Below are 15,146 nucleotides of genomic sequence, written 5' to 3'. Positions count from 1 at the left end.
CTTAATAGAACCCTTTCCGAAGATAGATGATAGGGTGCCATCTGTTACCCTATTTCTTTACCCGAGGTGGGGGAATACTGGTGAAATAAAGTGGAGGAACCGGTCATATAATCAGTGGCACTAGAGTCAATGATCCGGGGAGTGGAGATGACTGATGCACAATGACTGCCAAAAATACCTGAGTGCGCCAAATTGGAACCTAAGGGGACTGGATTGGCAGGAGTTAAGGAATTGGAAGCCTTGAGCATATGTCTAAAAGAGTGGAGTTCCTCCTGGGAGAGTCTCATATTAGTTGTAGGTGGAGTCTCCACTGTCTCAGCTTGATGGGCTTTAGTTTTAGATCGACCCTGAGCACTCTTTGCCTCAAAATCAGCAGGTTTTCCATGGAGCTTCCTAGTTGGCCTTGGTGTGGTATGGCTTGTGGCAATGTTCACATTTAACAATCTTCTTGGCGGTATCACCAGTTTGATTTGCTCCTTTAGAGGTAGTAGTGGATCTAGTCTATAGGGCTGACTTTTCCATAGTATGAGTATGTAGCATAGAGTTACGACGACATTCCTCCGTATAAACTTGGGCAAAGGACCGTTCCGGAGTAGGGAAGAGAGATTTGCTTAGTTTTTGAACACGAATCTGATCATATTTGACATTCAAACCAACCAAGAAATCATACACCCTAATTTTATCCAAATGTTTGGTGTATGTAGTACTGTCTTCAACAGTTTTGGGATGATAATCTGAAAAGTGATCCAGTTCATACCATATACTTTAAAGCTAACTTAGCTTTATTTCCTTTGTTTACTAGGTACTGTCACACGTCTTCCCCACTTAAGTGCCTGTGGTATGACTAGGATGGTTACCCGCCCTATAACACTACCAGGATCTCTTATAGCATTACCTTAACTGTCACAACCTATAACTAGAACCACTCTGATATTAGATGCAGCGGAATAGTAATAAATAGAATCAAGTTCAAATGCCGGGGAGAACTAAAAGTGATAACAGAATATTAACAAGTTTATCAATAATCTAGTTACATGACGTAATCATAACATATTACAGAGTAGAATATCCAAAGATAACAAAAAAGAATCATGACGACAACAAGGCCCTCGATCACGGTGCAATGTAGGCACAACTGTCGCATGCATAATCTACATCATGCTCTTCAGCTCTGGTGTCTACCAATCACCACCATAATCGGCTATGGAGGAGGTGTCATTGCTCATAGGTACAATGGTACCTGCATCATCACCTAAAAGAAACACACACATGGTGTGAGCTCCAACTAGATCAATGAGGGCATGGTTCGAAAACTTGGCGATATCTCTTCGAAATTTTGGATATTTCGGTATTTTTTTACGGAAATGAAATGGCATACGAAACACAGAAAGTACATAATTTTGGTAATATTTCGGTCATTTTTGATGCAGATTAATAGCTAAAATAGGCTTGTTTTATTAGAAATAAGCCTAGGGTTGGATTGTATATGTGTTAGGCCTTTAGTCTATGTGGTTTTGAGTGTAATAGGCCACTTTTATGGGCCCAAACTAGGGGTTCTAAGGTTGCATACGAGATTCACAGATTTGTTTCCTTTTTAGATGGGGTTATTTAGTTTCTAATTTCAGTACCTAGCTAGTTTCTAATTTTCAGTCATAAGTTAGTTTCTAATTTCAGTAATTGTATTTTCCTAGCTTCTATTTTCAGAATTGGAAACTAGAGGAGTTGTTTTTTATTTAGTTTCCTATTTCAATTTTGGAAACTAAACTTAGTTTCTATTTTGTAAATCCCCCCATCATTATTATAAAGAAAGGAGAGCTCTCATTAGTAGAGCTACGATTTATGAATGAAAAAAGAAGCTTGGTGCTATGTCTCTGCCGGGATTGCTGTGTGTTTGATCACAGTAGAAGCGAGTGGTGTTTGATCCATTCGACTCCTTGCGGTGGGAAGCCCGGGAGGATCAGCTATAGTGTTTTCTTCTTCTTCAAGTGTTTTTTTTTCTTCGTCAAGGTTACTATAAGGCTCCACTACTGTTCTATCAAGCCAGGTTAATTGCAAGATTCTTCAAGCAAGGTAAGAGGTCTAATCTGTCTGCAGAATTTTTGGGTTAAGATTCTCTATTTTATCTACTGTAGGCCTAGCTGTTTTGGGAGTTCTGGCCATCCGATGGCCTTCTAATTTTGATTGAAGGTTAGTCCTATTTAGAAGGATGTTCAATCCAATTTTGAGGCCAATCAGACCATTGGTTCCTGCTGAAGTGGACTGTTCCTCAGTTCTGGCCGATTATGGATTCTGCCCAGATCTGAATTCTGATTTTAGTTTTGTTTTGCTGGAGTCTGTTGACTATATAACCTAGTGTTTGGCTTCTTACTTTGGTGGTTTGCAACAGTAGTCTTTGGCTGTTAGTTCATTACATTATTCCTGAACTGTTGATTTTCATTTGTCAGAAATTTTTTCTATTATATCAGTTAATACTAGTCTGCTGTGAACTGTTGTGGAGATTATTTGGTTGTTCTTTTGTTTAAACTTTCCTGCAATTTGGGTCTAGTTTGGTTTGTCAAATCTAGTCCTACATTAATTTTGCTTCGAATTTTCGCTCATTTTGGCCCAAAAAATGCACTATTTAGTCAAAATTTTGGCCATCTCGGTCATTTCGTTTTGCTTATTTTGCTAATTTTGGCCACTTTAGCCATTAGCCCCCCAAAATGACCAGCAAAACATATGGGAAAAAGTACACTATTTTGGCGAATTTTGGATATTTTGATGGTTTTGAAATCACCGAAATATCGAAATGAAACGAGCTCTTGATCCTTAAGTTAGTGATGAGGTTCATGCAAACAAGCACATATAATCTATGGTGCGAGAATGATATTCATTTATTATTAACCACTTAGCATACAACGAAGTAGGGTTAATGCTACTACGAGTCTACGACACATTAGGCAGTATCCCTGGTCCCGGAACTTGTACATCGGTCACCCAAAAATACAAACACTAGTTGTGAATAGAGCCTGCCAGTCCGAGAATGTGTCTTCAGTCACTTAGAAACTCCAGTTAATCCCATCTTGGCAACCATGTGATTGGAATTACCATTGGCCACGTTTGGCTAGTTTTTGCCTTAGGCAACAATCACATCGTACCACGGAAGTGACATTCTGGAATGGTTCATCGAACATACCACGGTGGGTTATCCAACACAGCAACCCCTATTGGTAAAGGGTCGTAGCACATGGTAGTTATACCTAACCACAATAGTAAACATGCCTTTCATATTAATACAGTTAGTATGGACATGCAGCACTGGAATTCCCATCGGCCACATTGCATTCCATGTCCGTGCCTAGTCTAGCATACATTCAATTAGTATGGGATACACGATACTGGAATTACCATCGGCCGCACTGCTTACCTATATCCAAACTTAGACTAGTGCACACCCAATGCATGATGCAATCCACATTGTGGTGATCACAGTACCATAATTCCCCTCGGCCACACCGGATCCCATGTACACTCAACATTCAATGTATCATTATCACATTTTATACAGTTTAATAGAGCATACATGTTATAATATTCATAAAACATATGCTTGAAATGGCATACATTATTTCTAAATTTAAAACACTCCAAATTAAGTTCAGACCACCACTTACCTCGTCGACCGACTTGGTGAGAAAATCCAGTAAGAATGTCTGAATCAAACCTCGCTAGGCCTCTCTGAAATGATTTGTCTCTGGCCTAGTTACAAGGTTATAAAAGTGTTAAAATGTGTGCTAAAGGGTCCTTAAGAAGGTCCCCAAAAAGTCCCAAATTGGAGTTCAGAGCAGTTCAGCATGACCCTCCGGTAGATGCTACCGGTAGGTTGGGTCCAACCGCTAGGTGGACCAGTGGCTTTAGCAATTTGCTGAAAGCCCATCAGTAGGTCTCACTGGTGAGTTATGTGATCTACCAGTTAAATCGGTTGGTGGCAGCACGAATATTGCAATTTGGCTCAAATCCCAACCACTTACTTTCCCAAGGCCATTTTTGGTCCATATAGATTGTAGAGGGTCACTCAATCTTTCATTTGAACCTATCAGACCACACTTCCTATGGTGAAATCAAGAGATCCGACTGAATCTCCGTTGAAACCCTAAAAAAGTGGGTTTTCACCCAAATCACTTATCCTAAGTTGGTTGAGCTCAAACCTCAGGTTGGTGGGTGTGCATTGGGATTCTACAAGCACAATTGAGTGTGCTTATTCAAACCCCAAGCCTTAACACTAGTTTTAGACCCCATAAAAACCCAAAAAAAGCATGGAAATGAAGAGGGGAAAAGGTGGAGATGAACCAGCTACCTTGGGTACACAATGCGGGAGGTAAAAACCCAAATCCAAAGCTCTTCCCTTCCTTCGTCTCATTCCTTTCTGCTTCTTCTTCTCATTCCTTTCTCTTCTATCTCCTCTCATGGTTTGGTTTGGAAATAAATGAACTTTTAAGGCTCACAATTAATCTATAGACTAAGGCAACTAAGGTCTGTTTGCCTTGGCCAATCCATTATTCTAATTATTGGACCACGTTGATCCACCACTGTGACTCCACAAGTCTTTAATCGAATGGTAGGAGTGGTGTTCCATGCATGGGAAACATATTGAAAAGTACGACCGTGATATGTTGGGTCCCATGGCCAATAGCTCAATTTTGACAGTACAAACCCTCTGGCAGGTCTAACCTGTAGATCACCTACCATTGGTAGGTTGATCAGCCCATGGCCCTTGCTGTACTTGTTTTGACTGGATTTCTTCAGTGCCTTTGCCCATTTGGGCAGGGGGTTCCCACAGGGGTTTGTGCACATTTAATTGGAGTATACCTATTATGCTCTAGTAGAGTGAAGTAGTAAGGTTAGGATACTTACTACCAAGGTTTCGAAGGTCTGAAACCCTTCTAGGTATCCCCGCAAAGTCTGCTTTGACATGTAGGGTCATCCCTTCCCTCCAAGCAGTAGACTGCTGCAATCCAAAATTCACTGGTGGTGACACTCTTTGGTGTATCACCTATCACCAAAAGTTCAAATTTCACCGGATTAGGGCACGGGTGTAACATGTATAGTTGTTTCTGGTAGGTGGAAAACTGTTAGGGAAGAACATGCATTTAGATTCAATTTTAATGTTATCTTCAAAGTTTGGATTTCAGAAAGGTGCTTCTGGCCTCCTACCGCTTGGCTACAATAGAAGATCTACACAAAACTAAAATTACTTTCAGCAACTGAATAATTGTATTTAGCATTGAGAGGAATTCCATGCATTAAAAATTGCCATCAGCATGGTATTTATTGATTAGACTATGGAGGTATGGCTTCAAATTTAGAATGATGAAGATATGCTTTACTGCAGACTGTGTGGAGGGCATTCGTAGTAACAACTAATAACACGAGTAGACATAGGAGTTGATGAAGGTTTGATTGCCAATGGCTATCACAACACAACTATTTTTGTTACCTTGGTTTGATTTTCTTTATAGAGTAGGTAATGGTTGATATTGGTGGATGAAAGTGAAGATATTCAGAGTTTGTGTTAGCGGAGAGTACCAACAAAACTGAAGGAAAAATAATCTAGAAAGGTTCTAAGGCCAGCCTCTCGGACGTAGGCCAGAATTGGTATCAAGTGAGTTCAATACATGAGTGTAGTTGATGCCAGGGTTAATGATATGGAGAACTGTTCAGACCAGGAAGAGGGAAAATCAAGATTGATGTATTTGAATAAAGTTTACTATAAAAGAAGGGAGACAAAAAGGGGGGGGGGGATAGATTAAGGGAGCTCTGGCGTTAGAATAAATGAAACACGTTCAAGGTAATCAACTGACTCATACTAATGGTGGTTACCCCACTTGCTCTTGAGGATGGGAGCAGAGACATTTTCTGTTTGGGGTCATGCCATGGTTGGGTATGTGCAAAAGTAACCCCACCTTGAGAGATCTATGTCTTGCACGTCCTAAAATCTTATTTTCTTCTTTGTGGATTTCTGATGTATGGGCTGTCCTGATGAGGCTTCTGTTTAGGTGCTGTGGTGTAAAGAGGTATTTATGAGTCAGGTTTCGTTATTCGGTGGATGCTGTTTTGTTGAGGTGGGTTGGTTGGGATATGGTGGTTGCTGCTGCTGCTGCTTATTTTTCTCTTTATTTTTGTTTTCTCCATTTTCTGGGTTTCTTTTTCCATCCGGGGCCTTTTGGGCATCTTAAAACTTGCTCTTCTTATTTTTCCATATATCACATCTTAAAATCCACTTCTTATTTTTCCATTTTAAATAGATTATAGTTTATGCATTTCTGTTGCTTGAAGTGATTGAAATTGAAAAGAAAAATAAAAAATAAAAAACTGATTGCTAACCATATATAAAGGTAACTTTGTATTTAAGTCTGTCTAACAGTTTTTGAAAATTTCTTACATTCTTTAATGCTGTATTTTTCCATCTTCGTGTGTCTTACATGGATGGAATTTTGTCACCTACCTGCTGCCAAATATGGGTTCTAGGTAAGCTGCCTCATGGCAGATATGGCTCTGCAATCTGCTAAGCTTTAGAAACTGGCTGTTCTGGTAAACCAATCCAAAGAAAAATTCATCGGAGCACACCCGTTTCTAACATATCTCAGTTCATTGGATATTAATTTATTCATTCTTTGAAGAGATTGATGATGTGTAAATTGGTTCTGGCTTGTCTTGCTCTTGATTACTCTGGATATCACTTCTCTAATGGATCCTTCTTTTCATTTGATTAGGTGACGAAAAAGGTGTACACTGAGTTGCATGTTGGTGATGTGATACGATTTGGAAAGTGAGTAAATTTTTTTAATTTTTGTTTTCTTTTGTGCCTTGGTTCCTTGTTATTTGTTTCCTTGTATTACTTTTGATTACATACTTTGTTAATTGGTTTTTTACCCTACTGATTGAAATAACCTAGAGGGGGGTGAATAGGTTATGCTAGTGAAATTTTAATCTTTTCGAATTTCCCAAGTGTGATTGTAAAAATAATTGCGGAATAAAAGATAAACAATCACATTGCACCGAGATTTATAGTGGTTTGACTCAACTTGAGTCTAGTCCACTCCCTACAAGTTCCACTTGTAAGGTATTCCACTAGCTCTCCCTTTTAGTACAGTAGGGGGGAAGAAAACCTTTACAAAATCTTGTTTAGGACAAGAGTATCCTTACAATCCCCTTCAACGTAGAGAGACACCTTTTACAATCCTGTTTAATGGTAGAGAGACACCTTACTCTTTTGAGGACAAGAGGATCCTTACACAATCCTAATTACAGTCTAGGAAAATGTAAAAGTAATAAATTAAACAAGTGGAATAGAATTATTCGAGTTAACCTCGTGCGGTGCGTGCAAAGTGAATATGCAAATGTATGATAGAATGCACCTTTTGTAGTCTCCCTTGAGTGTAGAGTTGTGAAAGAGACTTTTCTGAAATTTTTGAGTTCCTGAAGAACGTGTTTGACTTTAGCTTGTGAACTCAATAAAATAATGGTTGATTCTCACAATTGACTTTGATATGATTGCTAAGAGCTTTCTTAATAGTTAATTATTAAAGTCATTAGTGGGGTATTTATATAGGCAGAGACTAGGCTTAATTTGGGCAACAAAATCACCCAATTTGGAAGGAGAATAATTTCTAACGGATAGAAATTTTCTCAATCGGCAGTTGCCGCTTCCTAGTCCAGTTGTATGAAATTAGCCGTTAGACTCAAAATATAGCTGTTGGGGTTCTCTGGAGGTCAACCGGCAATTGCCGCTTCCAACCGGAAGTTGTCGGTTGCTCTTTGTGGGCTGATCAATGCACAGTCATGTGATCCGGAATTGATCCGGCTAGCCAGTTCAATTTTCAGATAAATCCGGCAGTTGCCAGTTCCATTCGGAAGTTGTCGGATGGCTTCTGTTTATGTTTTCTGATGGAAAAAACCATCACAGAGATCAAGTGGCAGTTGCCGGTTGGGCTCTGTTTTGTGTTTTGACTGCCTGGCAGTCACACAAGAGAGTCAATATGCCTTGGGTTGTTTTCATGTGTCTTTTTCATTATTTAAAATGCATGAGTGCATGGGTGTAGTGCGTGTATGTGTAAATTACAACCTAATCTAGAAGTAATTGAATTCTTCAAGTCTTCAAGATTTTTCAAGAGTCTTCAAATGAGTCTTGTAATCTTCAATTTAAGTCTTTAATCAACTTCTAATCTTCAACGCCCATATTACGTCTTTGAGCTTCAATGATGTGGTCCTCTACATGATGCTTCAACAATGTGATCCCTTACATGACACTTAGAGAGATAGTTGTTAGAACACTACTTGTTTGTTAGCATCAAAACCTTATGGAGGAGGATATTCCCAACACTGATATGAACTTAAAAGAAAAATATTGACTTTTGTAGAGTTCATATTATTTTCTTAACTCTTATGTTATTCTTCTATCGACCACTCTCAATTTTCCTTAGCCGAAAAAGAAATTAGAAAAAATGAGATTTACTTCTCAAACCGTAATTCGAATGACAGATTGTGAAAACTGGCACTACCATTTGGAGTGATGAGTTGATATTTTTGAACATAGCTGCATGATGTATGCAAGTCAAAAACACTGGCTTTTTTTTTTCCTGATTCATGGACATGGGCTAATAATTTCAGTAGTTTCATTGTAATTAGCTTGATTGTGAGGTCCAAAAATTACGACCTTATGGGGCGCACAGATTCATTTTTTTGTTTTGAGATATTAAATTGTTCTGAATCTGTTAGTTAGGCAAGCTGTTTTTAGAAATTATAATTTAATTTCTTTTAATCAAATCAGTGAAAATTATGAAAATAATATATGTTGATACTCGTATTGTTAATTTGTTAGTGAATGGGCATCTACCTTGGTTTTTGAAAAGGAAAAAAAGTAAGGAGTTGTCGGCTACAGATAATTTATGTTGCTGTAACAGTGCTCAATGCTCATAGTTCACCAACCATGCATAAATGTTTATACTTAGCAGTTCCCTTACTTTGCAAATGCTTGTTTTATACCTCCCCCCATAAAGGGGAAAAAAAAAAAGGAGAAAAGAAATGAGAATAAAAAAGGGAGAGGGATACCGATATCAAGTATGCTAGTGGATAGCACCAATAGGATGACATGATGGAATATCATTCAGGAAGGATATGAGGGTCATTTCAGAAAAAGGGAAGAGAGAGATAGACACAGTGGGTGCTAGCAGACTTGAAATCGGCGGCATACCCAACCTTTTCCCAATAAAAAAATGTTGTGACTGTATTTATCATATTTCTAATCAATGGATGTTTTGTCTGATTCTTAACAGCTCATCTCGATTATATATATTTCAAGGACCATTGGAGTTGATGCCACCAGTAAGACTTCATTATCACTATAATTTGCTAATGAGAAAACTGAGTCTTTGATGTCCATGGCTTTATCCTGTCAATTATGTTGTTTCTGGAATATATATCCCAATGGCAAGGCTTTATAATTTTTTGTTTCTGCTTTCACTTAGCTCTGCAAGGGATGGCATTATGTTTTCCCTCAGCTGAAGGGCCTGCTGATTGCATTGCATTTGCTCATTCCATGTCATGCCCAATATAATCTGCATGCATTGACTACATTGCCGCAGTAGAGGTTGATGCATGCATATATCAAAGATGTTTGAAATTCTAGTTGATTTGGCACAGTTATGGACAAATTCATGCGGAATCGCTAGATTTCAGACTTAATAGTTCGAGAAGAATTCCAAGAGCATAGTTGTCAAGCATCCTACGCATCCAAGTGCCTTATTGGGTCCAATGCGATAACACACCTTGTTTTATGCAAGAAATGCAACCGTTTTGGATGCCTAGGTGTCACCTTGTGGCCTTGTGCCAGTATGCCTTATATTATCAGTTTTTTGACAATCCATGTGTTCATGCTGATTTATGTTTATTGCTTTGTATTTTTTATGAATATGCTTATATTGTATCCTTTGCCTTTGTTTATTATATATTGGTTTTCTCATATTAGGTCATTATTATCATAATTTTATTTTTTTTGCATTGATATGAATTTTATGTTATATATGACCATAGTTATAGTTTGTTGCTCTGTTACAGATGCTGCATGCGTAGGGCATTTAGGCAATGCCTTGGCGGGTGCCTTGTTGCCTTGGCGCCCCTCCAATGCCTTGGATCGCCTAGTTGCCTTGACAACTATATCCAAGATGTATTTGATATCATGAGAACTAGCTATGAGTCTTTTGAAAAGAGCATCATGTTTATGCTTGTCTACATTGTATGAATAATCATCTAGTTTTGGAGGAAGTAATGGAATACTTGTTCTTTAGCCGATAAAATGAAAGTGATCCAGTTAAATCACTCAATTGGGTTTATTTTATTAGAAAAACGCTTTGGGTTGGATTATATATTTGTTGGGCCTTTGTTCCTTTGTGTTATTAATGTAATATATCACTTTAATGGGCCTAAAATATGGTCATATGGGTAGTAAAACTGCATACGGGATTCTCTTTATTTGGTTTTTTTTATTTTTTATTTTATTTTTTAGAACTGTTATCTGAAAGATCAGCAAATGGTACAAGAACAACAAAATGAGGCCACATGGATCCTTGCTCTCCAATCAGTTCTATTCAAAGTCATACAATAAACAAGACCTAAGCTAAGCATTTCTTTCCTCACCAATTCACCTATGGGTTTTTTAGGCCAAGGGCAAAAGCTGTAGTAGTATCAGCAACACTAGAGGCAATTCCAGCAAGTTCAGTGTGGACCTGATCAATTTCTCTACGGAGAGATTGGAGAAGATGATCATGATGGGATAAAGTGCCATGAGTTTGTTGAGTCTAGGCCAATATACACTCAAGGGCCAAGAGCTAAATACCATTCCCTGATATTTCCTTGGAATCTTGCAACAAACTTAGACAAGACAGTGACAGTTGAAGCTCCTTCATGAAGTAGTTCAGCATTGATCCATGCATGAAAATCTGCAATTCGAGGACTTTTGGGTTCAGGATTGTGGTAGCAGCTCCTGTGTCTAAGAAGGCAATAAGGTTGATAGGTTTAGCATAGGGTTCAGGGATTTTTTGGACTGAGACATGAGGAAGAGAAATTGATTGGCATTGAAGAACAGGGGGTTGGACACTAGTCTGAGTAGGAGAAAGGAAAGGTATCACTTGGTAGAGGGGATCAGATTCCTCGAACTCGGAGAGAGAAGACTCTGAGTCTGAGTCTGTGTCAGGGAAATCAATTGCAAATAGAGAAAGGTCTGTAGGTGTTTCATCAAGAGAATATAAAGATTCAAGGTCCGCATCCTGAAGATCTTCATGGTGAAGAGAGGATGACATGTGCATGACCTTATCTTTCTTGCGAGACATGGGCTCCCTCAATCTGAATCAAGTCACTCTGATGCGGATCCGGGTTCCAAGATATTGAAATCGGATCGCTTAGGGCCCACAATAATGACCAAATAACTCAACCCAAAAAATAGAATGGCAGAATTGTAAATAGGGCTTCAACTAAATGGAAAAGCTGTAATTAAACTCAAGTACAATGGTTGAAGGGTATTCTTGTAATTTCAGAAACAAGCAGGGCCTTAGAAATAATTATATGGCAGCTGGGATAGTTCTAGAACTAAAAACTTTAATATAAGGGCTTATTCTGAATTTTTAAAGAAAGGGAGTATAACTTGAAATAAAGTCCAGCTAGGGATCTTTATGTAATTTTAAAAACTTATCTTCTTCTCCACGATAACTGAAACCAGTGGTAAGAGAGGAGAGCTGGTGGTAGAACAAAAAAAGGATTTGGACAGCAAATCTCGACCTCTAGGGCTGGTTTCGACCTCAGGTTTCAGGGAATGGATTGCAGCAGCAAGAGGAGCATAGTTGTCACGGCGTCAAATCTATCCAAGGCAATGGAGGGGTGGCTAATCGATTTGGCGATGAATCGCCTGTTTTGGCGTTGCCATGGCGGTCAAATCGCCAGTGTGTCATTTTTTATTTTTTCTATTTTCTAAAAATATTTAGTATGCTACTTTTTTATTTTCCCTATTTTTTAAAGTTATTTAGCATGCTACAAGCCTAGAATATATACTCTATAACATATAAAACACTTGTTAAACAGTAACATTAACATATATGTTAACCAAAACCATTAGAACAACATCAAAATCCAAAAAAAATTCAAATCAATAGTCAGAAGCAACTTAACAAGTGATCCAAGAAAGGATTAAAATAAGGCAGTAAAACAAGCAATCCAATACTTCGATTAAGAACTAATTCTATATTTCTATAATTCTATTTATGCTGTTATGAAACATTAATCATAGAAGGAGGAACAGAGAAGGAGAAGAACCGAAGAAGAAGAAGGAGAAAGAGAAGCAGCATAAGACGAAGGAGGAGAGAAATGAGAAGGAGAGAAGAAGAGAAGAAGGAACAGAGAAGGGGAAGAATTGAAGAAGAAGGAGAAAGAGAAGCAGAGAAGAAGAAGAATTAGAAGACGTAGGAGGAGAGAAGAAGAGAAGAAGAGAAGAAGGAAGTCACTTGTCAGGAACAGGGAAGGAGAAAGAGAAGCAAAGAAGCAGAGTAGCAGAGAAGAAGAAGAATAAGAAGCAGAAGACGGAGGATGAGGAGAGAAGGACTGAAGAAGAAGAAGAAGAAAGAGAAGCAAAGAAGAACAAGATGAAGAAGACGAAGGAGAAGGAGAAAGACGTCGTAGGAGGCCCCTTACCTTGGTTTTGCTGCCGGAGAAGGAGGAGGACGTTAGTTTCCGGAGAAGGAGAAGGAGAAGGTCAGCAGTTGCAGCCTCGTAGGTCAGCTTCGAGGGTTTAGGTTCACTGCCGGTGCTGGAGAAGGAGAAGGTCAGTAGTCGGAGGTGGCAGGTCAGCTTCGAGGTGAGACTTGAGGGTTTTCGACTTTCTCTCTTTTTGTATTTCACAGTTTCACCTAATAGCAAGTAAAAAAAAGAAAAGAAAAAAAAAAGCAGCGATCGATTAGTATAATAGGTGTGAGATGGCGTCCATGGCGCTGCCTTGGCGACGCCTATACGACCCTGGCGGCCGCAAATCATGACTCACATAAATCGGTGTACTGCCATGCCCTTTGATTTCCGCCAGGATGCCAAATCGTCGACTAGGTGATGCCGTGACAACTATGAAGAGGAGTGTAGACCCAACTTCGACAAGCCTCAACAGCTCCCAATCAGACCTGTAGTGAAACCTGCAACTGAATCTGGCGGAAAGCTAGGGTTCAGTCTGTTTGTCGTTCTGATTTCTCACCACATAAGATATGTGAAGATCAGAAACTCCAAGGGGTAAGTCGCCTAGGTACAGTCTACCTTTGACCCAAAACCTAGAGTCAATCGATTGGAGACAAGGCTGCAGTGACGCCTCCTTTTAGATGTGGTGCTATCGCCCAGAACACAGTAAGGGAAGAAAAAACCAGAATTTAAAAAGAGAAGGAGAAGAAATAAAGGGGAAGTAAAAGAATGGAAGAGAAGAGATGGGAAAATTTCAGAGAAAGAAGAAAGGGGAATCGGCAGCCATGGTTTCAAAACCAAAAAACTCTTAATCAAATTTCTATTATTCAAAATCTAAAACTGAGTTCTTCTCCATTACAAGGCTATTTAAAGAAAATAATTACATAATTTTGGAAGCTAATTAAAAATGGAAACTAAACTTAAATAGCAACTAAAATAAAAATCAAGTCTAAATAAAAGTCTGACAATCTAATCTCCAAATAATAAAGGAGAGTAAATAAAAATCAAGTCAAAAGATAGTTCCCTAAATCCATCGCCAAGCTGCATCACACTCCTTTGTATTTGGGTACACCCAAACTTTTGAACCAAATTCAAACAAACTTGGCCCTCCACCTACGGCATTTCCATCAATAGAGGCCAAGACACCAACAAATTTAACCTAATCATCCACTTTCGGCATTGCCATCTGCATACCCTTGGTAAAAAAAGCAACAAGAAAAAACAATGCATGTCCATTATCCCACAAAGTGAAATCTGATTTGATCTAGGCCTCCACATGATATTTGAAGAAGAGGGATAAGGAAGCAAGAACCTCCACTGCTGCAGACATTTCCACGGGATTGTTTGGTTCACAATACACAAGATAACAATTTTGGAATAACTCTTTATCCACACCTTTGTGAAACCACAATCCTTGGCAAGCTTCATCGCAATTAAAAAAGCTTGAAACTCTGAAGAAAGGAAATTTTTTACCCAAAGGTATTTGGAGAAGCTCCCCAAGGGTCCTCCGTGAGAGTCTGAAAATTCCGCCAGCTCCAGAGTGACTGATGTAAGGTTGGTTTACGCTAGGTAAACAACCCCAATAAGACCATCACTCCAACACAATTATCAGATCTGAACCACAGAATAAGGAACCACAAAGTAATCACAAGTTCTTATAGTAGGGCTGAAATAGAAAGATATGGGTACTCACTAACCAGGGTTCAACAGAGCCTCAAAGCCTGGTGATGCAGATACGGCTGCCCTTTCTTGGTTGGACCAGCATGACCTGCTTTGGAAGCCAAGAGCCAAGAAGAACCGGTCCAACCCAGGGTTTTGGTCCAACAAGGGTTGGAAATAAAATTAGTAGTTTACTTAGTATTTTATTTCATGCTTTTAGTTTCCAAACTTGAACGTAGGAGTAGGATTTATTTCCTTGCTTTGGTTTCCTTTTATACTTGTTTCCTAATTTAGGCTAGTTTCCATTCCAGTTAAGTTTCTAATCTCATGTTCCTATTTTTCTATATATTGGTTGTAATCGACTGAAGATTTAGAGAGTAATTTGATTATTGAATGAACGTGTTAGTGTGATCCTCCTTTTCCCCCCTCTCTACTCTGATTTCCCCTCCCTTCCCTAAGGGTTCTCCATCAACTTGGTATCAGAGCCGAAGGATCCTCCTTCGTTCTCTTCCTTTTTCCCATTCTCTGTTTTCGGCTCTACCGTGACAGAGAACAGCCAAAAAAAAAAATATTCATACCCATCGTCCCAGCTGAAACCCCAATCCCACGCCTTCAACCCTTCCGAAACCCCACCGAGCCTCTGTTACCTCCGTCTCGGCCTCGGACCTCTATCAGCCAAAAAAAAAACTCTGCTGCAAATAGAGAAGCTGAACCACAACTCCATCGATTTTTTTTTCCAGTCT

The 15,146-nt window shown here is 39.1% G+C and overlaps 2 protein-coding genes across 2 annotated transcripts in view; one reads left to right on the top strand and one right to left on the bottom strand.

Annotated features, from left to right (window-relative positions):
* Positions 1-15,146, top strand: part of LOC122086369 (kanadaptin) — a 53,883-nt gene that overhangs the window by 15,766 nt on the left and 22,971 nt on the right. The window contains exons 4-5 of the mRNA XM_042655142.1: positions 6,753-6,808; positions 9,315-9,363. Of these exons, the coding sequence (XP_042511076.1) occupies positions 6,753-6,808; positions 9,315-9,363 (105 nt within the window). The remainder of the gene's footprint in view (positions 1-6,752; positions 6,809-9,314; positions 9,364-15,146) is intronic.
* The window catches only part of LOC122086370, a 5,682-nt gene continuing 4,177 nt past the window's right edge, over positions 13,642-15,146 (bottom strand). The window contains exon 2 of the mRNA XM_042655143.1: positions 13,642-14,465. The gene's annotated coding sequence lies outside the window, so the exon portion shown is untranslated. The remainder of the gene's footprint in view (positions 14,466-15,146) is intronic.

This window comes from Macadamia integrifolia, chromosome 8 (assembly GCF_013358625.1).
Source record: "Macadamia integrifolia cultivar HAES 741 chromosome 8, SCU_Mint_v3, whole genome shotgun sequence".
NCBI lineage: Eukaryota > Viridiplantae > Streptophyta > Magnoliopsida > Proteales > Proteaceae > Macadamia > Macadamia integrifolia.
Note: the sequence above shows the minus strand (reverse complement) of the source record. Positions and strands in the feature narration are given on the sequence as shown.